A 25,765-nucleotide genomic window follows, 5' to 3' on the forward strand; every position below is an offset into this window, starting at 1 on the left:
TACATTTCATAGGACAATATTTTTCTTAAACATTTTATTAAATTATTAATGTTAAAAATAAGTTGTTAATCTAATTCATTATCAATTATCAAATTTAATTGATTAGACATGTTTTATTGAAATTTTAATAAACAAAACAAACAAATGGTTTCAAGTTTGTTATAATAAAAGCATTTGTTCAACCAAAAAAAAAAATCCTGTTTTCATTAAAGGGGCACTTCACCTCTGGAAAGATGAATGTGTATTTAAAATGGGTCTGGGTCATTTATGTAGAAGAAATGAGCACGGTAATTCGAAAATACTACAGGTTTTCTACTAATACAAAGCTTAATGCTAAATCCTGAAGTGACCCTTTAATTTAACTGTCATTTTAACTGAAAGAATAATTAATAATAATAATAATACCCATAATTTAATAATACAGTTTATTTATTTATTAATTGATTAATACTGTAAACCGTGATATTTTCTGAGACGTTATCATACTGTGAAAATCTCATACCATTACAACCCTACACGGGGGATTCCCCCACACCACCCCGCTGTTAAAAAAGTTACTCAGTAACTTTTACTCTGAGTAAATTTTAAATGAGCTACTTTTTACTTTTACTTGAGTAGATTTTTAGACCAGTACTTTTACTTGTACTTAAGTAAAATTTAATTGAAGTAGTAGTACTTTTACTTGAGTAGAATATTTTATTACTCTTTCCACCTCTGCTATGGGGTTAGATTAGGATTTTGGTTTAGGGTTAGTTGCATGTGATTATGCATAATTTACTGTTATTATGTTAAGTGCATGTAACATAATTATGTAACAAGGACACTGTAAAATAATGTCTTACCTAAATCAGTATATTTCAAATCATATTTTTACAAGTCTGCTATACTGTTTTAAAGAAATATTTATTATTATATTTTTTACGAAACATTATTAAACGTAACAAAGTCGAAAATGCTGTACAACAGGACCGACTCAACTTTGTTGTGATTTGCAATAGTCGTAAGAACGGCATGTTGCCTCATGGAAATTGCTTTCAAACAAACTATTAATATAAAAATACTTTGTTATGCCAAGATCTACGGCGAGATCTGATTAAGAAGACGTTTTACAGCATTAGACTGCATTCCAGCCATTGTAACACTGTTGTCACTCATATAAGCTGAGTAAGACGGGATTCCAGCAGATGTGGCGGTGTTAATATTTCATGAACTGAAATGGAGACCAACTCCCAAAGCTCCCTTGGAAGCTGCCTGGATATTATTGACCTGTATCACGAGTTGCCTAGCAACAGTAGCTTCCCCGTGAACACGGAAACAAAGAGATCTGCCGGTGCAACACTGGAAGCTCGTGGCATTGCTCTCCATTATACACAGGTCATTCATCAGACCGGTTTAATTAACAGATGGACAGCAGTGTGCTTCATCGTAACATATTTCCATCAGATAGGAGAAGCTGCTGTGAGAAGTACAGTAGACTACCGCCGTGTTTGGTGTTCACTACAGTGAGGTGGAGATGGAGGAGGGGAACACGCACTACCATCCATTATTCACCAGTCTGAGCTCTAAAAATAGCTCCAGCCGTGTCTTTCTTCAGTGGCGGAGTAAAGCAAGGCAAGCCAAAGATAGGAAGGTCATGACATGCTGCTGCGGCAAAGTGTCAGTGTGTGTTTCGCTCAGACTTCAGCCTGTCCTGCAGGTGCATTGACCGTCACACTTCACTCTGGCCTAGTTATACTCATTTATGCTGACTGTCACTGTCACCTAAACATGACATTAAAATTGACCGTACCATAATAGTGTACATGTTCCCCGTCTTATGTGAACGATTCATGAGCGCATGTTAATCCCCCCCCCAAAAAAAAAAAGCTTTCATCATAAAGTAAAAACATGCTCGACCTCTGAAACGACTTTCCTTCTCGGCTGACCTGACCTGACCTGATCCTTCTCATTTTTCATGCTTTCATTCTGGCGCATGCTTTTCAAAATGCAGTCAATGCCTCAAAATAAAGTCATGCACTAAAGTATTTATAAAAGAAGTACTAGTTACAGAATTAAAAGAATATACTTGCAATATATAAGTGCAAACTGAATGTAATGTTTTCAGGAAATTAAACTTGGAATTAAAAGCATTTAGAAAACTCATTTGTTTGTTTGTTTTTTGACCCACTTAAGTAGTGCTTAAGTCCATCTTTATTATGTAATTTCATATTTACTTCTATTGTCTCTGAAATATGGTTGAAGTGCACTGCCGAATGTACTGACAAGCATTTATGGTAATCTAAAATATTTTTTAATGTCAGTTCAAACTTGGGTAACACTGCTTGCAATGTACTTGCAATAGTAATAACAGTAAATTATGCATAATTACAAGCAACTAACCCTCAACCCCGACCGTAGTAATGTAGTTAATCAATATTGCTCAGTACTTATTACACTGTAACAAGGACACCTTAAAATAAAGTGTAACCGAAACTTGTGTCATGTAGGCTATTTAAATATGTGTAATTAATTACACATTTATTATGACAAATTTGCATTTGAAAGGATGTAACTTTAAATGTAATACTGAACATGCTTTAGTCAGAACATCAAACTAATGCTACATGCTTTAGTAGTCAGCACATCAAATGATTGTTCTTCTTAAAGCACAACAAAATATTAAAACATAATCATTTAAAATGTAAAAGTAAAACTTATAATTTGACATTACTGCTAAGTGCGCTTTTTAAAACTGTACTTAAGTGTTTTAAGAAACAGTCATGAAAGTGAACGCTCCAAGTACACTTACGTGGCTTTTTATTTCATTAATATTATCTGCAAGTACAGTTTTTTAAATGTACTTTTAAGATTGTAAGTACTTTTAAGCACTTTTTAGTACAATTAAGTACACGTCTTTATCATCACCAAAATAAAATGGGTTTCAAACCTCATTTCATGTTGAGCGATCAATACAGATTCGATATCAATATACTGTATGAATTATGTGTTATGTAAAATCATCAACATTATAATTACTGGGGAGAACCAAGAAGGCATTTTAAGCCTAAGTCTTTCCACTCTAAAATGTAACAACTGACAAAGAGTAAAAGACACACTAAACCCTATGATTAGAAGATCTAAATGTCCTTGCTATCAGGGAAAGTATCTGATAAGCAGCTAAAACGTCCAGTTTTATGGCTCCAAAATCCTCAAAAGCACAACAATTATTTGTTGGTTTATTAAGTCCCTGCGTACAAATAATTTACTGTTTGTTAAGCATCCAGTACTATTTTATATGTAGAAGTCATTTCATTCAGTGTCCATAAATGTCCACGATAAATGTCCATCAAATGCATGAATCTGTAGAATGTGTTGCTAAACCTGCAGTTAATCTAGTGTAAACACCTGCATCAGCAGCACAGGGCCTGCTTTCCACTCACATCCTTATCCGAATCACATCTTTGTTACAAACCACTCGTGGTTCTCGCATTACATAACTTAGGATGGTCACATACCATCTTATAACATTGTAGCACCTCGTATCTGTCACTGCGGCCTGAACAAAGCTCTCTCGAAGCCTAAATTAAACTGGACATAATGGCTGTTTCTTCTAAGAATCCACAAAAGGCTGATTTCAATGGTGAAATGGTATACCACAGCTGATTACATAAGACTTACCCTGACAAGATCTGTAATTGCATGAGGCGCTGAAGCCATCCTCATCTTTATTTTTCCTAGCACTTAGTTGTAAAGATCAGATATTAAACACTACATTTATCAGTAGGCTGAAGTAGCAGATGTCAACATTGATCTTCACTTACGTTATAAACTCTGAGGGTATGTTTACACGACAACGATGCATCTTTAGCATACAGACGACAACATTGTCAAAATGATCCCCACTCACACGTATCCACAAAAACGACTAAAAACGCTGTGTTCTGCTGCGAGGCCAGTAGGTGGCGATATCTCTTTACTGAACAAGTAATATGCATGACATCACCGTTTTCACAAATTCACGTTTTGTTATAGTTTACATGGATATATTAACAGTATCCTTTTCAAAAACGTGCACTTTGAAACCTGTTTTCTAAAGTTTGCGTTTTTAGGCACCCAAAACGCTGTTGTTGATTAAATGAACGGCCAAAACGCATCAAAAGTTTTCCGTTTTTAGTTGAGAACGATGTCGTGTGAATGGCCCCTGAGATTTAAAACGCCACATTTAAAATGTAATAATTCATTAAACAAAACAAAACAAAAACACAAAGCAAAGCAGCAAAAACATAAAACAAAACAAACACAGCAAAGCAAATCACAACACAAGCACAACAAAGAAATGCAAAACAAACCACAAAACAGAACACATGAAAGCAAAACACAACACAGCAAAACAAAACAAAAAACATTTTGGTGTTTAAAGGTGTTTAGCAAGGTGTTTAAAGTCGTATATAATCAAATGTAATCTAATGAAAACTGTAGTGGATTTATTCTCTCAGATTAACTCCAATCCTCAACTGACTGTAATCCCAGTTTCCGCTATATACTTCACATCAGATTGCAATCATTGTACGATAACACTATACCTCTGCACGAAATCTGTTTTCATAATCTGTTCCATGAGTACACTTGTCCATATAATCCTTAAGTGATATCTAAACAGATTTGCTGTCTTTAATGGAGAAGTTTGAGCATACAACTCAACTCAAGCGCTAAGATTCCCCCTGGACTTAGTAATTAATGGATATAAATTAGTAGCTAAATGACTATTAGAATAAAGGTTGCCAGTGATAACAGATTTGTATGGCAAAAAAAAATTGTATTAAGCAGTCTCCAAGTCCCTGAAGATGACATTCTCATGTATTTCCAAAAAATGTCCTGAAGAGGGCAGTGTAATAGTTTATATACAGTACTTGCATATACAGTACAGTCAACATACATTTATGACTTACTTGGCAAGTTTCATTTCGATCTGTTGGCGGATCTCCTGTCTCTCCTGGTCACTCCGCGTAGGAAAAATGTTCCTGTCTTCCAGCTCCTGTTTGCTGGGACGATTCCGAAGCTTCACGGCCAGCAGCTCCTTCCTCATCCTCCTTGGCAATGTGCCTGCACACATTTGCCAAAGAATTCATAACTTAATGACATAACAAGCTAAAGTGCTCCATATTTCCAGACAGAAATTACTCTATTGCCGCTTGTATTATGAACAAACGCATTGATCCAATGACTATATCGTGGTAAACATTCTGCACAAATTAGATAGTTATCTAGTTATGATAAATCATTGCAGTATCTCATGATTATGTGCAAAGGAACTACAGGATCGCATTAAAGAGGATCTATTACGCTTCTTTACGTTTTCAAACTTCTACAATGTTGCTGTTTGAGCATAAAAAAGGTCTACAAAGTTACAAAGCACAAAGTCATTCCAAAACGGAGATATTCTCTATATCAGTAAACACTGTTTCTGAACTCCCTGAAACGCTTCGATTGTAGTCTTCAGTTTTCTTCCGGGAATACCCACGTCACAGTATTCCTCATATAAATAATTCCCGCAAAACAAGGCATAAGCAAAAAAATAGGATGCGAGGCCTGGTTGAGTTGAGTTAGTTTTTTTGTGATTGTTGGGCAAAAATCCTTGATTATGCCCGTTTTCTTTAAAAATGCGATGGAATATGCGGGATATTTATGCAATTTTATGCGATGAAATTGCGGGAACTTGCTAAAATTGCGGGACTTTGCAAAAACTGCGGTTTGATGAATAAGAGAAAAAAAAAAGTGATTCCCCAACACCCTGTTCTCACTAGGCTACTACCTTAATGTAAAGAGTTATTTCTTATTACTTCCTATGATAAGCAAGCATACTACATCACAGAAAGTGCTGGAAATATTTAATTTCTCATCTTGTTTTATTTCAGACTGTAACGAGTGGAAATAAGGTGTGGCCCCTTTAAGAGCTGCGCGCTCCCTGTCTAACTGTCTGCAGTATTATATTTGTATGTGCCATGCGCCTCGAACACCCCATGTGTGCGGGTAATTTCTGTTTGATGCTACTTCTTTTATCTTATTTTGTTTATTAAGTAACGACGTGGACGGTAGAACGCGTGACAGACAGTTATACGAGTTCGATTTGGGAATAAAGTGCGAGTTGTGAGATGCCAATCGACTCCGTGAGTCTGTCTGGCCTCTGCGATAACTTCAGCTGTGAGCTATAGGCTATCCCTATTTTTCTTCCCGACACAACGCGTTACAAGACCTTAATAAACACATCAAACTTACAAAACATTGATGAGTCAAACAAGTTCTGTAGCTTTACTAGAGGAATACTACAACTTCAGTAAAAATGAATAAATGAAATATTTAAAAATAAAGTGTGCTCCTGTTTTACAGCTTTTCGATGATGTTCACGTCGCGTAATTACTTCACTTCATAACGTTCCCATGGCAACAGGGGGAAATGGCTGCTCTTGTGTGAAGCAAACGCAACATTTTCCAACTTTCTGCTAAGATATATGTGACTTTTTTCCGACGAAAATGCGGGGATTATGAAATCATGCAAGCCCCGCATATTTTCCGCGGAAATCAGCAATTTATGCGGCGAAATTGCGAAGTATTTGAAAAAATGCGGCCCCGCATAAATATGCGGACTTTGGCGATCGCATAATCGCATTTTTCTGGAGGGACTGGTTAGTAGTGTGTTGAAACTCGAGGTTATGGTAAGGGGCGTGACATTTCCAAAATAAGCTTGAAGAGGTTGACAAATCACAACACACTGATCCAGCCGACCAATCAGAGCACACTGCACTATTCAGAAGGAGGGGCTTCATAGAGACAGGAACTAAACAGAGTGTAACTGACAGACTGGGAAGTGAGGTGATTCAACAATGTCAAATATGTGAAAATAATTTTTTTAACATTCAATCATGAGAACCTATTCTAGTAGAGCCCAAAAACAAAACAAGGCTTAGTAAAAGGGCATAATATAGCCTCTTTAATAGTACACCCACCAGAAATGACAGACTCGTTCCAGTCGTCCATGTCGTAGATAATTCCTGAAGCGTCAGTGAAGCAGTTGTCTTGTCGAACGTTTTCCTTGTTTTCCTCTGCTTCCTTTCTGTTCTCACCATTTCCACTTGGCTCTCGCTCAATGCTAAAATAGAAAAAGAAAGAAACACTTTGACAATAATTTTACAGAAAAATACTTCTTAGACCTCCTAAAAATGTATATTCTGAAATCAAGCAAATAAAAGTAATGATGGGTTTAACATCCTCACCTTTCCTGTCTGAGCTTGGATGCCAGTGCTCGGTGCAGTTCTTCTATTATACAGCTAGGGGGCAGCGGCGGATGTATGCTACCTATATGCGGCGACCCCACAGAATTAGTAAAATGCCCTCTTAAAACCACAGGACTGGGGCCATCAGAGACTCTAGACAGTTCTTTTTGGAGAAAAGAGTTTGAATGAGGCACTGATGCGACGACGACTTTACCCGGGTCTGTGGAAACCAAAAATACATTCATATATAATATATATATACCACAATATCAAATTTGATCTGATTTTCATTAGCGAAAAAAGGAACACACCTTCCTCCGTGCTAAGCTGAGAAGCGAGATTGCCGTGACTGCTTGGGGGAGACTGCTCCTGCGGTTCATCTTCCTCATCTTCCTCTCCGTCGTCTTCATCTTCCTCAACATCTTCATTCTCATTTTCAGAGGGAACAGCCTCCTCGTCCTCCTCCTCTTCCTCATTTGAATTGGGCTCTTCCATTGTCCCGTTGTCCTGTACAGAATCTACCACTAATAGGAAACACAAAATCGTAGCCTAGACTATTAGGAATGCAATTCAAGGCTGTTGTTCATTGGTTATATTTGTGTATTGTGTGTTTGTCAAGGATTCTGGCAAAAAGGGAAAAAGTCAAAAGTCTTTTAAAGTGTGACACTGTAAATATGATGCAGTGAAGAGTGTCATCATTTCCAAACGGGTTTCCCAGCCACACTCCCCCTATCCTTTATTGGTCAGTCAAACAGATAGCCCCGCCCCAAACTGCTGCTATTGGCTGAGCAACAGTGGTACAGTACTAAATATACGTATGAAGAGCACTCACTGGAAGGGAGATTGTCTTGCTCTGAGCTGAGGTACTCCATGCTACTGATGCTGAGAATGGGCCCCTGAGACCCAGACAGCCGGATCTCAGCATCGGAGATGCCCCGGATGGGAGAGCCGGGGTCTGGAGAATGGAGTCCACAGGCCAAGGCCACATCTGCACACAGAGGAACAGTGTTTTCATTCTTTTAGGCTTGCATTAGATTGCTCAACTCACAAACACTCATCAACATAAGTTCTAACACACTGTACATACACATATCGCTATATTGTATATTATGTATTTGTATATTTTTGTATTATGTATTTTATATTTGTCGCTGTCATTCTGTCTGTGCTGTGAAAGCTTCTGACACCAAGACAAATTCCTCATATGTGTAAACATACTTGCAATAAAGCTCATTCTGATTCTGATATACGTACGCACAACCGGTTTCATTCACACACGCTCACGTAGCTCCATCTGTGCCATCCTCTGGCTGACATGATATCGGTAGGTGTTCGTGACTTTAACTTTGAGACTTGGTCATCATTCGTGGATGTTATTTGAGTTCTCTATGGGGGTGCTATAAAGCGTCATGCCCATAAATTGAGTAGTCTACACTTTATAGTCTACACTCCAAAAATGGCCTTAATTGGATTGCAGTTTTAATGTAAACAATCTAATAAACTTTTATGTGATGCATACAAGTCAGTCATACATAAATGAAAAATAAACAGGGTAGATGTCTGCAATAAACAATGTTTTAAATACATAATAACCACGTTTATATATTTATCATCAATAAATACAATTTCTTTCAATCTCATTCATTTAGCTTGTTCAACAACTAGCCATATTTGAACACTTTTCACTTTTTAACTGAAAACAATGAACAAATGTATGCTGATTCCAAGCTATTTTAATACATCTTGATTAAGAATGTTGATTGAAAATAATGATTCATAAAATAAAATGTATGTAAATTGTTAATAATAAACTATGCCATGATTTTTTTGGAGAGCAGATGTATGACTGACAAATAGGCATTGCATCAAGATTAATAGTTTACATTTAAACTGTGTAATCCGAATAGATGGAAAATTGATATGCCATTCAAATACACACACATGCAAATCTTTAGGCTTCTCAAATTAAGGCCTACATATTACATATTTTTTGAGTGTCATTGTTGTAATTTTACTTTTTTTTACTTTTTACTAAGTACTTTCATATGCAGTACAGGTTTGAAATGATTTGAGAGTGAGTAAATGATTTGACAGAATTTAACATTTTTGGGTGAACTGTACCTTTGGAAGTAGAAGAGTCACTGGTTAATCTCTCCAAAAATGGAGTATGACACACATGCCGTTTGCCACCACAGGATTGACTTTGGATCGCAGTGCACTAAATAATTTTCCTACTCATTCCCAATCTTAACACCATCAGAAGACTAGCAATCCTCCCTCATTCCCTGCATGTATCCACTATCATTTGTGTATCACTTCCTCTGCTAAACTTAATTGGATTTTGAAAGTAGAAATGGGATGACGATATTGTCTCATTATGAATCTAAACTGTTTCTACAGCTGTTTGCTATTATTTCACCCATTTCCCGCTTGATTAAAAGATCTCTTGCCTCTGGTTCTGTTCCATTAAAACTAAAAACTGCTGCAGACACCCTAATTCTCAGGAAACTTTGTCTAGGTCCTTCTGTGTTCAATAATTACAGACCTATCACAAACCACTGCCGAACAGAGCTGTTTCCCCTCAATTAGAGTCGCACCAAGTTTTTTTTATAATCTATACAAGCCTTTCAAAGCAGAATAATGTCCTTTACATAGCAGAGACGTCTCTCCACAGGGCCATAAATGACCTCTTCCTTTCTGCTGAATCAGGGGTGTTTAATATTCAACTCCTTCTGGACCTCAAGTCTTTATTGGATTCTGTCTCTTAGATGTTGGCATCACTGAAAATGGAAACTCTCCTCTGGTTCAGTTCTTCAATGACAAACAGCAGTTTGCTTTTCTTCTGAAACACAAATCCTCCATCAGTCCTGTTATCTGGGGTGTCCCCCAGGGGTCTGTTCTCGGTCCTCTTTCTCTCAGCCCAAGCTAAGTTAATATCTCTATAGAAATTAATAAAGTACTAGTTAGGGATCCATTGATTTAAAAATTCTGGACGATATAAGCCAATAATTATTTTCATGCTATGGTCGATATTAAATTCAATACTATTTTGTCTATATAAAAAAGAAAATTTAAACAATAAAAACTAAAATCAGACATTTAATTTGTGACAAGTGAATTTAGGCAACACGGAATTATAATGTACAGTATGGAAAATTCATATTCATTTTAAGATTTGCTAAAGATTACATTCAACAGTGTTTTTAAATTAGCATTATCAAAGAATAAAATCATCTTATCACTCATAACCATCCATATATTTATCGTTCACAGCCCCCTAATTTTGTTAGCTTTGATTTCTACTTCTATCACACTATTTTGTGTCATTTTTGTCATTTTAATTGATCATTGAAAATTGTCTTGCAATATTTTCCCCATTCATAAATCTTTGGTATAAATTGCCTCTGGTGTGCATTGGACTTAAAATATTATTTTCATTACCTTTATTTTTAGGTACTTTTAAATCACACAACACTCCATCTGTATTATCAATTTCACTATGTTTTCAGTAATATAAGACAGACAAATAAAGGGGCAAAAAAGCCCGGTTGTCTCACCTGTAGAGCTCTGCTTCAGCTTCTCGTTTTTCTTTTTCCTCCATTTCCACGGCCTGAAAATGCGCCCCAGTGTGGCCAGCTTGCTGTGGCGTCGGATGGGAGGGGTGTGGACTCCACTCACCAAACAGCTGGAGCGCAACACATTCTGCTGCTCCATCACATCTGTAACACACATGAGACCGACAGGAACCATCAGCACTGAGCAGTGACATCCAATGATGTCAAAAGATGATGCTGATTTTGAACATTTATAGTTATTTATTTTTAAGATTTAATATATATATATATATATATATATATATATATATATATATATATATATATTACGTATTATATAAAATGAATGAAAACGTTTTGGCCACCCCTGGAGAAAGTCAGATGAACTTCGAAGACCGCACTGATTCAAATTTGAGGTTTTAGATGTTTTAGAAGCACTTTAAATAAAAATTTAGATTTTATTTTATTTTACTTTATTTTATTTTACACTACTGTTGTTTGTCGTCGCAAGACCAACTCTGGATTTCTGATTTTTGCTGATTTTTGACAAAATTTAGAAGCACTTTAAATATTTTAATATTTTACAAAAGTTTAATTTAATTTATTTCTATGTTATTTTGACACTACTGCTGTTTGTCATTGCAGGATTGACTCTGGATTTTTTGATTTTCCTACTGATTTCCAACTCATTTTACAAGCACTTTAAATACTTTAATATTTAAGTAAATTGTTATTTTATTTTGCATCTGTTCTCCAAAACGTCTTATGTAGGTTCATTATTTTAGTCAGTTTTATTTATTTATTTATTTTATTTTTACACTACTGCTGTTTGTCGTCGCAAGACCGACTCTGGACTTCTAATTTTTACAGATTTTCTACTCATTTAAGAAGCACTTTAAATACCTTAATATTTTACAACATTTTTATTTAATATGATTTTATTTATTTTAATTTTATTTTGACACTATACTGCTGTTTGTCATTGCAGGATTGACTCTGGATTGTTGATTTTCCTGCTGCTTTCCTGCTCCACTTTAAATACTTTAATATTTAAGTAAATTATTTTATAAAAAAAAATCATTTTAATTTTATTTTGCATCTATTCTCCAAAACATCTCATGTAGGGTCATTATTGTAGTCAGTTTTATTTTTATTTTATTTTTTATTTACTGTCTTTCGCTTTTGGGGAAATGAACATGATAACATAATTACCCAACACAAAAAAGAAGGTAATTACAAAGCTGTAATATTTTTATACATATTTTTCTATAGGATTTTTCTGTTTTAATTTTGAGCTAAAGCAAATGTTAATCACACGCATATACATCAATTGTATATTTTACCACACAAAGCCTCTACAACACCCACAGCATCATCATATCCTTCAGCAGGCTAGACCTAATCCTTTTAAATATTCACACGCAGGAAAAGGAAAAGCGCCATTCATAGAGCAAATGAGTCAACGCTCTGCCAAACACTCAGTTACCGAAATAGTGTAGTGTGGGCAGGGGCAGCAAGCGGGTGCCGTCACAAACCCAGAGGCGCTGCGCCACGCACCACATGCACGGAGGTCCTCCGACCATTGACCATACAAGAAAAGAACCGGGTCAATCGACTGAGCGTCTCTGCTCAAGTACCCAGCGCTACACGGAATCCAGGTTAGGCCTGAAAACTGTGCGGCGAGGCGAGTCAGCAAAGCCAGGGTCAGCAAAGCCTAGCCGTTACTATGGTTACTGCTCCTCCAGATGCAGAGCAAAAGGATGAATCCGAGCACCGTATGAGGGGCCGCCACTGTCTAAGGAAAGGGAGGATGGGGGAAACGGAGAGAGGAGGGGGAATGGGGGTCTGTTGCTATACGGAAGCGCTTGCTGAAGACCTCAAGCAGCCAATCAGGGCCCGGCCTTTCATAACATATAATATCAAGCACACTACCCCTTTCTTCAGTGCAGGCCAGTAAGGTGCGTTACAAGGGGCTGATGTTGCACTGGACAAGCTAATCTGTTGCAAATCGAAAAACAGAATAAAAAAATGTAAATGCGTTCAATATTAGCTAATATTAATGGTGGGCGCAGTAACTGTTACACAATGCATTAAGCAGCACGGTTGTAAAAGCGAGAGACAATTTTCAAAGGAGTATAAAAGGAAATAGAAACCAGCACATCTGACAATGTTTGAATGAATATCAGTGCAGTTATTCATAAAGTAAGTGACAGAAGAGCAAAGCACAGCGTTTTGTGAACAGAGAGGCAATCAGCACATAGGCCTGCATGCTGGATGTGTGCCACAGATGCCCACGTTACCAATATCTCAAAACCCCTGCCAAACTCCTGCCAAACAGCGCTGATATACGACTCACGGTGACCCAATGGACGTATATATCTCATGCATAGTGTCTATTAATACAATAGTCATTATAATACAATACAGGACAAAATTACAGAACAGAAAACTCCCACTTTTATAGTAGCAATCGTGATACAATACTGTACCTTTATTTAGGTGCATTATGGGTGGATCACTAGGCGGAAAAATATTATAACATTATAAAGCTTGACAGATCATTATTAACATATTTCATTATTCATTATTAATTTTAAATAGTGATAGAATTGTCATGATGCTATATATTCATATACATTTATATTTAAACAAGGATTGGATTAACTAATCATTTAGTTGCCAATTATTAATACAATAATCAATATAACACAATTTAAGAAAACATTACCGAATAGAACACACCCACTTTTACTGTAGTAGCATTATTATTAATATTGTATTGTTGAAACACTTCTACTTTCAGGCTCTACTGTTTGTAGATGGAAAATAAATAAATAAAATGGAGATCATGTTAAGTAATCCCGCCTGGTTTGATTTAGGCTGCTTAAGAAGTTTCAGTTCGTTTTATCAAAGGCTTTTATCTCGGTCACGGCTCATTGAAAACACTTTAAACATGGTTTTAAAGAGGAGGGTATCTGTACGATTAACAGACCGAGACAACAAAGAGACTGAGAGACACTACAAACCCCTTTTAAACATTGCAGATTGGCAAATACTGCTTATAGCTCTGTCAGCAAATCTGCACTCCTTTATTCTGCGGCTAAGTCATAAGTCATTGTTACCTTCAAATTGAACTGTATTTTATTTTATATATAACAATATGCTGTATATCAGTGCCATTCTGGATTAAATATATATAATAGAAGAGAAAAATGTTTGTGTATGTCAGTTCCAAGAACACACTTAAAGGGATAGTCACCTAAAAATAAAAAATAAATCTCTCATCATTTACTCATCCTCATGCCATCAAGATGTATAAGACTTTCTTTCTTCAGGATAAACACAAATGAAGATTTTTAGGAAAATAATCCATGCAATGCCATGGTGCCGCTTGGTTGACGCGTGAAAAATCACACACAACGATTCGACTCCAGTGGATGAATCACGGTCTTCTGAAGCGAAACGATTGTAGGTGTGTGTAAGAAAAACACTAATATTATAAACTTTTTGTAACTGTAAATCATTGCTTTCGGTCTACTGTCACACAAAGCGTTTGACGTAAGTGTGTTGTGAAGCTGCGCACGAGAAGTGGCTCTGTTGTTCCGTGGTACTTTTAAAACAAAGGCTGTGTTCAAAACCGCCCCCTATACCCTCATTCACAATTCCCTACATTAGTCCACTAATATAGTCTACTTGAAGGCGCGAATGTATGAAATGAAAAAATATTAGTATTCGTAAAATAGTATTTTTTCTTACACCTATCATTTCTCTTCAGAAGACACCAATTCATCCACTAAGGTCGTATGGATTTTCCCAGCGTCAACCGAGTGGCACCCATTCACTGGCATTACTACCCCTTTTCCACCAGAATGGGTTCGTGTTCTGGAGCCAAAGCCTGTTCTCAGCTATGCGGCACTTCTGTTTTGCGGTTCAGAGTAGAGGGACCGGTCGGGAATCCGCACCGGGACCCCGTCGGTGGATAAGGGGTAACAGAGATCGATTATTTTCCTAAAAATCTTCGTTTGTGTTTATCTGAAGAAAGAAAGTCATGTACATCAGGAAGGCATGAGGGTATTTAAATGATGAGAGAATTTTCATTTTTTGGATGAACTATCCATTTAATATGGTCCATAATATTTAATTTATGGCTGTTTTCAAATACATACATATCGACTCTTATCGACTCACATTTTTCCAGCTCAGGCAAAACACTCAGAGGAGAATAAAGCTGAAATTCCGTGTTTAAATCTACACACAGGTGATAGATGCTTTTATTTAATAAAGCTCTTTGGCATTGGGAGATGCTTTAAATGTATGTAAATGTAATGGAGTTGCGTAAAGTCTGTCCTCTGAGGCTTGTTTTGGAGATGCTGACCACATAAACAGGCAGCAGGCAAAACCCATTTGTCTGCAGCAGATAGATACTAAGAGCTTGTTATTGTAATGTCACCCTAGAGATGAAAGTGGGAGATTGAGAATATTATTCAATTCATCAATGACTACAGTCTAAAGATGCAATCATAGCAGACGCGTGAACGTGGGCCTCATTGTAAGTGGTCGGGCCAGGGGGTCCTGCAATATGAGGTGCTAGTTGTGCTGTTTAGGGCTGATCTGAGACCAGTATATATACACAGTTACACACTATAGTTTGTTTTATAGTCAGAATAAATCGACACAAATTTCAATAGCATAAGCAGGCCCCAAACACAGACCTGAGATAATTAAGGCAATTTGGTCTCTGATCTGTATTCAGGGCCACTTATTATCCAGGACTGCAATAGAAACACACACACACTACAGTTCAAAAGTTTGGGGTCGGTAAGATTTGTTTAATGTTTTTAAGAGAAGTATCTTTTTCTCACTAATTTGCTCTCTGCATTTAATTGATGAAACAGTAATATTGTAAAATATATTTACAATTTAAAATAACTGTGTTCTAATGTAATTTATTCCTGATATCAAGGCATCATTGAATTTTCAGCATCATTACTCCAGTCTTCAGTGTCACATGATCTTTCAGAAATCATTCTAATATGATGATTTGCGGCTCAAGAAACATTTCTCCTTATTATCAATGTTAAAAAAACAGTTCATATTTTTGCTTGATGTCACAATTATAGCAGTGGTAAGCTGACACATGATGCAGATAATCCAAATATAGAATCTTTAATATACACAGATAATACACACAGGAGATCACACTAAGAGAAAACAAACGCTAACCACACTGCCAACAAAGGCGAGAACCGACAAGCAAAACTGAAAATACAGGGCTATCTATACAAGGGCAAACTCAGCAACTAAAGGAGACACAGGTGGAACTAATGAAAAACCATGGAAACTAACAAGGCAACTTGTTCAGGGAGCTAAATTGCGGGTACGTTTACACGACAATGATGTACTAAAAACGGAAAGGTTTTCCTTTGCGTTTTTTCACCTACAGTCGACAACATTGTCAAAACGATCCCCATTTACACAGATCTGCAAAAACAATAAAAAAATGCTGTATTATTCATGCCAGGCCAGTAGTGGGCGATGTCACTGTAAAAGAAACACTAAGCTCTTATAGAGGGAATGCATTAACGTCACTTCCCCGCCGGAACACGCCCCCCTCAGCGGGACTGAGTGGCAGAAGAGCTGCTGCGTGACTGGAGTTAATAGGGGAAACTGCGAAAACGCGAGTAAAACAAACTATTATCAGTTTAAACTAAAAGTTGGACTCGATATAGTGTTCCTTACAACTTATTAAAGATCCAGTGATCCATGGATATTGACATGCAGCCAGGAATCGTGTTTCCTGACATTTATATGTGCCTGATTTCGACGCCGGGGAAATAAATGAAGACAATTTGCCTGTAAACGTTTTATATAAATACAATATAGATAGGTCTAAATCCGAGTGATCACTTACATTAATGTTATACTGTATATCATCATCATATCGTCCAGCCCTAAAACTTGTATAGTTTTTTGTCAGTGTTTATTTAAAAACATCCAATTATGCAGAATATAGTCTGTTCTGTAGCTTTTTGCAGTCTGTAAAAATATACAGTACCTCAGATTTCTGGTCAAATCTAGTTGTACAGTCAATCGCAAAGCTCTTTCCCGTTTTAGATGTGTTTTGTGTGATTTTCACGGCATTCACGCTGAAAACAAATGCTGCCGCTCAGTCTTTTTGCCACTTGTGGGCGTGACCGCATTCACTCCGGCCGACGGTGACGTCATGCGCATACCCTCTATAGACTGAACACGTGAACATGTGCATGCCGTCACCCTTTTCACAAATTCACATTTTGTAACGGTATCATTTTCAAAAACTTGCCATTTGAATCCTATTTACAAAAGTTAGCATTTTCAGGACCCCAAAACGCCGTTGTCATGTAATGGCCAAAACGCATGAAAAGTATCCGGTTTTTTAGTTGAAAACGGTTGCATTGTGAGTATTTGCAGTTTCTGTATTTGGTTGCGTTGTGTGTATTTGAAGAGTATTTCTGTATTTGGTTGCGTTGTGTGTATTTGAAGAGTATTTCTGTATTTGGTTGCGTTGTGAGTATTTGAAGAGTATTTCTGTATTTGGTCGCATTGTGAGTATTTGCAGTGCGTTTCTGTATTTGGTCACGTTGTGTGTATTTGAAAAGTATTTCTGTATTTGGTTGCGTTGTGAGTATTTGAAGAGTATTTCTGTATTTGGTTGCATTGTGTGTATTTGAAAAGTATTTCTGTATTTGGTTGCGTTGTGAGTATTTGAAGAGTATTTCTGTATTTGGTTGCATTGTGTGTATTTGAAGAGTATTTCTGTATTTGGTTGCATTGTGTGTATTTGAAAAGTATTTCTGTATTTGGTTGCGTTGTGAGTATTTGAAGAGTATTTCTGTATTTGCAACATGACATCATGACTTTGCGTAAACATACACGCCACTTTCAATTCAAGTGGCGTGTTATCTATACGCATTTTGAAATATCCGCGTGTATGTCCACGCCGAAATCTTTTGCGTGTATGTCTACGCCATTAAATGTCCGAGTGATTCCGCGTGTATGTGTACGCCGTTAAATGTCCGAGCGAAACGTTAAATGTCCGAGCGAAGCGAAGCAAAATCTATATCTACATCTGTGGAGCAATATTTCTTTTCCTAGGATGGTAGGAGAAGACTCATAAATGGTATTAACCCCAGTGACGGGTAGGTTTAGGGACGGGGTTGGGGTAGGTCATATATCTATATATACATAATACAGTAATATAACGTTAAGTCAAAGGCGTTGATAAACACGCTGAAAAGCGATTATGCGTGTTGATAGCACGCCAAAAATGGAAATACGAATTGGCGTGTCATACATACGCCATTTCATGAGATCAGTCTGGTATTTGGTTGCATTGTGTGTATTTGAAAAGTATTTCTGTATTTGGTTGCGTTGTGAGTATTTGAAGAGTATTTCTGTATTTGGTTGCATTGTGTGTATTTGAAGAGTATTTCTGTATTTGGTCACGTTGTGTGTATTTGAAGAGTATTTCTGTATTTGGTCGCATTGTGAGTATTTGTAGTGTGTTTCTGTATTTGGTCACGTTGTGTGTATTTGAAAAGTATTTCTGTATTTGGTCACGTTGTGTGTATTTGAAGAGTATTTCTGTATTTGGTTGCGTTGTGAGTATTTGAAGAGTATTTCTGTATTTGGTCGCATTGTGAGTATTTGTAGTGTGTTTCTGTATTTGGTCGCGTTGTGTGTATTTGAAGAGTATTTCTGTATTTGGTTGCGTTGTGAGTATTTGAAGAGTATTTCTGTATTTGGTTGCGTTGTGTGTATTTGAAGAGTATTTCTGTATTTGGTCACGTTGTGTGTATTTGAAGAGTATTTCTGTATTTGGTTGCGTTGTGAGTATTTGAAGAGTATTTCTGTATTTGGTTGCGTTGTGTGTATTTGAAGAGTATTTCTGTATTTGGTCGCATTGTGAGTATTTGAAGAGTATTTCTGTATTTGGTCGCATTGTGAGTATTTGTAGTGTGTTTCTGTATTTGGTCGCATTGTGAGTATTTGTAGTGTGTTTCTGTATTTGGTTGCGTTGTGTGTATTTGAAGAGTATTTCTGTATTTGGTCGCATTGTGAGTATTTGTAGTGTGTTTCTGTATTTGGTCACGTTGTGTGTATTTGAAAAGTATTTCTGTATTTGGTCACGTTGTGTGTATTTGAAGAGTATTTCTGTATTTGGTTGCATTGTGTGTATTTGAAGAGTATTTCTGTATTTGGTCGCATTGTGAGTATTTGCAGTGCGTTTCTGTATTTGGTCACGTTGTGTGTATTTGAAAAGTATTTCTGTATTTGGTTGCGTTGTGAGTATTTGCAGTGTGTTTCTGTATTTGGTTGCGTTGTGAGTATTTGCGGAGTATTTCTTTATTTGGTCACGTTGTGAGTATTTGCAGACTGATCTCATGAAATGGCGTATGTATGACACGCCAATTCGTATTTCCATTTTTGGCGTGCTATCAACACGCATAATCGCTTTTCAGCGTGTTTATCAACGCCTTTGACTTAACGTTATATTACTGTATTATGCATATATAAATATATGACCTACCCCAACCCCGTCCCTAAACCTACCCGTCACTGGGGTTAATACCATTTATGAGTCTTCTCCTACCATCCTAGGAAAAGAAATATCGCTCCACAGATGTAGATATAGATTTTGCTTCGTTTCGCTCGGACATTTAACGGCGTAGACATACACGCGGAATCACTCGGACATTTAATGGCGTAGACATACACGCAAAAGATTTCGGCGTGGACATACACGCGGATATTTCAAAATGCGTATAGATAACACGCCACTTGAATTGAAAGTGGCGTGTATGTTTACGCAAAGTCATGATGTCATGTTGGTATTTGCAGTGCGTTTCTGTATTTGGTCGCGTTGTGTGTATTTGCAGCGCATTTCTTTATTTGGTCGCGTTGTGTGTATTTGAAGAGTATTTCTGTATTTGGTCGCATTGTGAGTATTTGCAGTGCGTTTCTGTATTTGGTCACGTTGTGTGTATTTGAAAAGTATTTCTGTATTTGGTTGCGTTGTGAGTATTTGAAGAGTATTTCTGTATTTGGTTGCATTGTGTGTATTTGAAGAGTATTTCTGTATTTGGTCACGTTGTGTGTATTTGAAGAGTATTTCTGTATTTGGTCGCATTGTGAGTATTTGTAGTGTGTTTCTGTATTTGGTCACGTTGTGTGTATTTGAAAAGTATTTCTGTATTTGGTCACGTTGTGTGTATTTGAAGAGTATTTCTGTATTTGGTTGCGTTGTGAGTATTTGAAGAGTATTTCTGTATTTGGTCGCATTGTGAGTATTTGTAGTGTGTTTCTGTATTTGGTCGCGTTGTGTGTATTTGAAGAGTATTTCTGTATTTGGTTGCGTTGTGAGTATTTGAGGAGTATTTCTGTATTTGGTTGCGTTGTGTGTATTTGAAGAGTATTTCTGTATTTGGTTGCGTTGTGAGTATTTGAAGAGTATTTCTGTATTTGGTTGCGTTGTGTGTATTTGAAGAGTATTTCTGTATTTGGTCGCATTGTGAGTATTTGTAGTGTGTTTCTGTATTTGGTTGCGTTGTGTGTATTTGAAGAGTATTTCTGTATTTGGTCGCATTGTGAGTATTTGTAGTGTGTTTCTGTATTTGGTCACGTTGTGTGTATTTGAAAAGTATTTCTGTATTTGGTCACGTTGTGTGTATTTGAAGAGTATTTCTGTATTTGGTTGCGTTGTGAGTATTTGAAGAGTATTTCTGTATTTGGTCGCATTGTGAGTATTTGTAGTGTGTTTCTGTATTTGGTCGCGTTGTGTGTATTTGAAGAGTATTTCTGTATTTGGTTGCGTTGTGAGTATTTGAGGAGTATTTCTGTATTTGGTTGCGTTGTGTGTATTTGAAGAGTATTTCTGTATTTGGTTGCGTTGTGAGTATTTGAAGAGTATTTCTGTATTTGGTTGCGTTGTGTGTATTTGAAGAGTATTTCTGTATTTGGTCGCATTGTGAGTATTTGTAGTGTGTTTCTGTATTTGGTTGCGTTGTGTGTATTTAAAGAGTATTTCTGTATTTGGTCGCATTGTGAGTATTTGTAGTGTGTTTCTGTATTTGGTCACGTTGTGTGTATTTGAAAAGTATTTCTGTATTTGGTCACGTTGTGTGTATTTGAAGAGTATTTCTGTATTTGGTTGCATTGTGTGTATTTGAAGAGTATTTCTGTATTTGGTCGCATTGTGAGTATTTGCAGTGCGTTTCTGTATTTGGTCACGTTGTGTGTATTTGAAAAGTATTTCTGTATTTGGTTGCGTTGTGAGTATTTGCAGTGCGTTTCTGTATTTGGTTGCATTGTGAGTATTTGCAGTGCGTTTCTGTATTTGGTCGCATTGTGAGTATTTGCAGTGCGTTTCTGTATTTGGCCGCGTTGTGTGTATTTGCAGCGCATTTCTTTATTTGGTCGCGTTGTGAGTATTTGTAGTGTGTTTCTGTATTTGGTTGTGTTGTAAGTATTTGCAGCGCGTTTCTGTATTTGGTTGTGTTGTGAGTATTTGCAGTGTGTTTCTCTATTTGGTCGCGTTGTGTGTATTTGCGGAGTATTTCTGTATTTGGTTGCGTTGTGAGTATTTGCAGTGTGTTTCTGTATTTGGTCGCGTTGTGTGTATTTGCGGAGTATTTCTGTATTTGGTTGCGTTGTGAGTATTTGCAGAACATGTGTTGTCAAACTGATGAAGATGTTTTCTTAATTTGCTGGTGTTTTTCCATAAAATGATAATCCATAAAACGATCCTGTGGAAAAAAAACCCTAAAAGGTTCTATATACTGTATGAAGTGCCTGACAGAACCCTTTGAGGTTGTATAAAGAACCTTTTCTTCTGGCACATATTAGTTCATACAATCTGTATGAAAACACAAACTATCATATTTCAGAAATGAATCATAAGAGCAGGTAGTTTAGTGTGAGAAATGAACGGTTACTGTCGTCCAACAAAATAAACCCCGCAGTTTACCCCCTGGCTCAACAACTGTGCAGCCATCTGGCAGAAGACAAGTGCCTGCGGTGTAGCCTCCTTAAGATGCTAAAAGTGGAACAGACTAAATAACAAGTCTCTGACGAGGCTTAAAGGGACTTGAGACAGCTCGAAGCTTTGGCCTGTGTTGATTAGAAAAAGCAACAGTACCTTTTGACATCAAACAGACCTCTGCTGTGCATTCTCTGTGACATCTAGGGCTAGACATCGACTTAGAATACCAAGCTGTGATGATTCAGTCTCTGTGTTAAGAGACGTCAGAGGAGGGAAAAAAACACTGAGCGGTAAAGAAAATCTGAACATATCAAGCAATGCATGCTGGATATGAGACCATGGACATTGTCCTCTGAGCAGGAATCAGTTGTGTGACCTTTCAGTTATCCTTTTCGGTCTGTAATATAACGGCGAAGGTGTTAAATTGGGTCAAATAACTATTCCCAGAAATCTAAAAAAATTCAAGGCCTCATGGACAAATGCTCAAAGACGGCAGGCAAGGGAAAAGTCACATTCTCACTTTTAAAAGCCTCCAAAGTTAAAGGGTAGTAGTTGATGCCCAAAAAATGAATATTCACTAGATGTGTCTAGTGCTTGTACAGTAAGGCATATGAATAAGTATAAATATATACCCATTCAATGTTCTTTTATTTATTTTTACCACAATGCTTTAGGAAGTCAATAGCAATTTAATTTTCTTGGTCATGATTTATATGTCACAGTTATAGGTTAACTTCAGGTCACCGGTCTCAGCATGGCTTATATCACTGAATTTTTGATGGAAGTCTTACTTGGAAACCCCATAAGCTTCGTGCACATTAGCCAGCAAACCTTCAGACAACCTCAGACAGGTTAATATTTTGAGAATTCCCATTTATATTCATATCCATTTATATTCATATAATGACCTTTGGCCCAGACCTTCATGATCAGCTTATTAAGAAAATCTTTCATCTTTTCTCAAGGAAAAAATCTTTCCCAACTAATGTTGTAAACTATACAGGGAACCCTGTCAGCTGGTGCATTATTATTAAACATTGCGTGGCATTATTTGCAAGCTGTTTTATCTGCGGTTGAAACACTGATTGAGCGATTATATCAGACATGATACATTTCAAAATTGTTTCTTTTGACATGATACAAGTTGTAGGCCTACTGGATTTTTCAACATGCACCTTCTGATGTTCAATCATGTTTATTTTGTGTTGTAACTAGTAGTAAAATGGAAGAGATGATCGGTTCTGCTAGAACTGAAGTGCTACAGTGAACTGTCACACGCCGAAACGGTATACACTCACCTAAAGGATTATTAGGAACACCATATTAATACTGTGTTTGACCTCTTTTCGCCTTCAGAACTGCCTTCATTCTACGTGGCATTGATTCAACAAGGTGCTGAAAGCATTCTTTAGAAATGTTGGCCCATATTGATAGGATAGCATCTTGCAGTTGATGGAGATTTGTGGGATGCACATCCAGGGCACGAAGCTCCCGTTCCACCACATCCCAAAGATGCTCTATTGGGTTGAGATCTGGTGACTGTGGGGGCCATTTTAGTACAGCGAACTCATTGTCATGTTCAAGAAACCAATTAGAAATGATTCGAGCTTTGTGCATTATCCTGCTGGAAGTAGCCATCAGAGGATGGGTACATGGTGGCCATAAAGGGATGGACATGGTCAGAAACAATGCTCAGGGAGGCCGTGGCATTTAAACAATGCCCAATTGGCACTAAGGGGCCTAAAGTGTGCCAAGAAAACATCCCCCACACCATTACACCACCACCACCAGCCTGCACAGTGGGAACAAGGCATGATGGATCCATGTTCTCATTCTGTTTACGCCAAATTCTGACTCTAACATCTGAATGTCTCAACAGAAATCGAGACTCATCAGACCAGGCAACATTTTTCCAGTCTTCAACTGTCCAATTTTGGTGAGCTCTTGCAAATTGTAGCCTCTTTTTCCTATTTGTAGTGGAGATGAGTGGTACCCGGTGGGGTCTTCTGCTGTTGTAGCCCATCCGCCTCAAGGTTGTGCGTGTTGTGGCTTCACAAATGCTTTGCTGCATACCTCGGTTGTAACGAGTGGTTATTTCAGTCAAAGTTGCTCTTCTATCAGCTTGAATCAGTCGGTCTATTCTCCTCTGACCTCTAGCATCAACAAGGCATTTTCGCCCACAGGACTGCCGCATACTGGATGTTTGTCCCTTTTCACACCATTCTTTGTAAACCCTAGAAATGGTTGTGCGTGAAAATCCCAGTAACTGAGCAGATTGGGAAATACTCAGACCGGCCCGTCTGGCACCAACAACCATGCCACGCTCAAAATTGCTTAAATCACCTTTCTTTCCCATTCTGACATTCAGTTTGGAGTTCAGGAGATTGTCTTGACCAGGACCACACCCCTAAATGCATTGAAGCAACTGCCATGTTATTGGTTGATTAGATAATTGCATTAATGAGAAATTGAACAGGTGTTCCTAATAATCCTTTAGGTGAGTGTATATTGTTTGAATATCGTGATTTTGAAAGCTGAGACTTTGTTTCATATCAAAAAAGCAACCTGCTCCGTCTTGTCTGTCAGCGCATTGTCCGTGTCCTCTTTGCTCAGTGATTTTTGGACTCAGTGAGAATATGGTCATGAGAGCGCAAGAACAGCGTCAATTGCTTGACTCTCATGCCACGTCATATATACTGAAAATGTTTGCATACGTCAAGCTAAATCACAGAATGACACATTGATAACCGCATCACAAATGCGTGTTGAAAGCCACTTCTGACTGATGTGGGCGTGTAATGGTTCAGAATAGAAATATGCCCTAATGTTCGCAATTCTATATATTTGCTCTTTTAAGATCCTCATTGACTCTCTGGTGAGTCACTTGAAGTCATTTTCATCCGCCTGTGTCTCTTCATTGTTGTTTTTTCCCACCTCCCCTGTTTCCCCTTCACTCACTCCCACTCAGTCTCTCTCTTTTTCTCTCCTTCCTCTGACTCCATCCTATATCGCCTTTAAACTGCATTACAGTCATGGTTTCACTTACTGTTCAACACAAACAGTCAGACACTCTGAAATTCATTGAATCGCAAACAGCACAATAAACTCAGGTTCAGCTGAGCTACGCCATCCATCCAAGGCAGCTCCGCTCAAGCTTATGAATGAGAAATGAGCTTCTGAAATATTTGAGATGGTTCAGGTATGCAGAGTGAGGCCTGCTCTTTCCAACAGCATTGCATTCAATATTAACCACATTTCCTCTCTCAGCCGCTCAGAAGAGCCAAGATACTAAGATCTGTTGACTGTGCATTACAGCGATTAGAATTGGAACCCCTATTCACTCTAATGGCCTCCCACGGGACAGAAAAATCTCTTTCCGTCCAAAAGTTGGGGGTCGGTAAGATTCTTTAATGTTTTTGAAAGAAGTCACTTATGTTCACCAAGGCTTCATTTATTTGATACAGTAAAAGTGTGATCAAAGCAGAATCTTTACATCATTACTCCAGTTTTCAGTGTCACATGATCCTTCAGAAATCATTCTAATATGATGATTTGATACTCAGGAAACATTTCTGATATTATTACCAATGTTGAAAACATGTTGCGCTGCTTAATATGTTTGTGGAAACCGTGGATTATTTGGTCAAAAGAACAGGATTTATTTGGAATAAAAATCTTTTATTGACATTTGAATGTTTTTACTGTCAATTTTGATCAATTTAATGCATCATTGCTGAATAAAAGTATTACTTACTTTCTTTTTTTTTTTACAATCTTACAGATCCCACACTTTAGTGTCTCAATTTGAACTCAAACATTTATCAGATATACCAATTAATCTGAGCTATGCCATTCGCATTCATTTTATGTGTCAATATTCTTACTTTACATCAACAATTGACTCATATGTGTGTGTTTTTTTTCTATTAATTTAGGACAAAC

The 25,765-nt window shown here is 37.3% G+C and overlaps 1 protein-coding gene across 1 annotated transcript in view; it reads right to left on the minus strand.

Moving 5' to 3' along the window:
• The window catches only part of phactr3a (phosphatase and actin regulator 3a), a 45,034-nt gene that overhangs the window by 7,920 nt on the left and 11,349 nt on the right, over nucleotides 1-25,765 (minus strand). The window contains exons 2-7 of the mRNA XM_056241479.1: nucleotides 10,807-10,968; nucleotides 8,082-8,237; nucleotides 7,561-7,773; nucleotides 7,250-7,469; nucleotides 6,983-7,125; nucleotides 4,929-5,082 (exon numbers count right to left, since the gene is read on the minus strand). Of these exons, the coding sequence (XP_056097454.1) occupies nucleotides 4,929-5,082; nucleotides 6,983-7,125; nucleotides 7,250-7,469; nucleotides 7,561-7,773; nucleotides 8,082-8,237; nucleotides 10,807-10,968 (1,048 nt within the window). The remainder of the gene's footprint in view (nucleotides 1-4,928; nucleotides 5,083-6,982; nucleotides 7,126-7,249; nucleotides 7,470-7,560; nucleotides 7,774-8,081; nucleotides 8,238-10,806; nucleotides 10,969-25,765) is intronic.

The sequence above is a fragment of the Rhinichthys klamathensis genome, unplaced genomic scaffold (assembly GCF_029890125.1).
Source record: "Rhinichthys klamathensis goyatoka isolate OS25496 unplaced genomic scaffold, OSU_Roscu_1.1 h1tg000645l_1, whole genome shotgun sequence".
Lineage (NCBI taxonomy): Eukaryota > Metazoa > Chordata > Actinopteri > Cypriniformes > Leuciscidae > Rhinichthys > Rhinichthys klamathensis.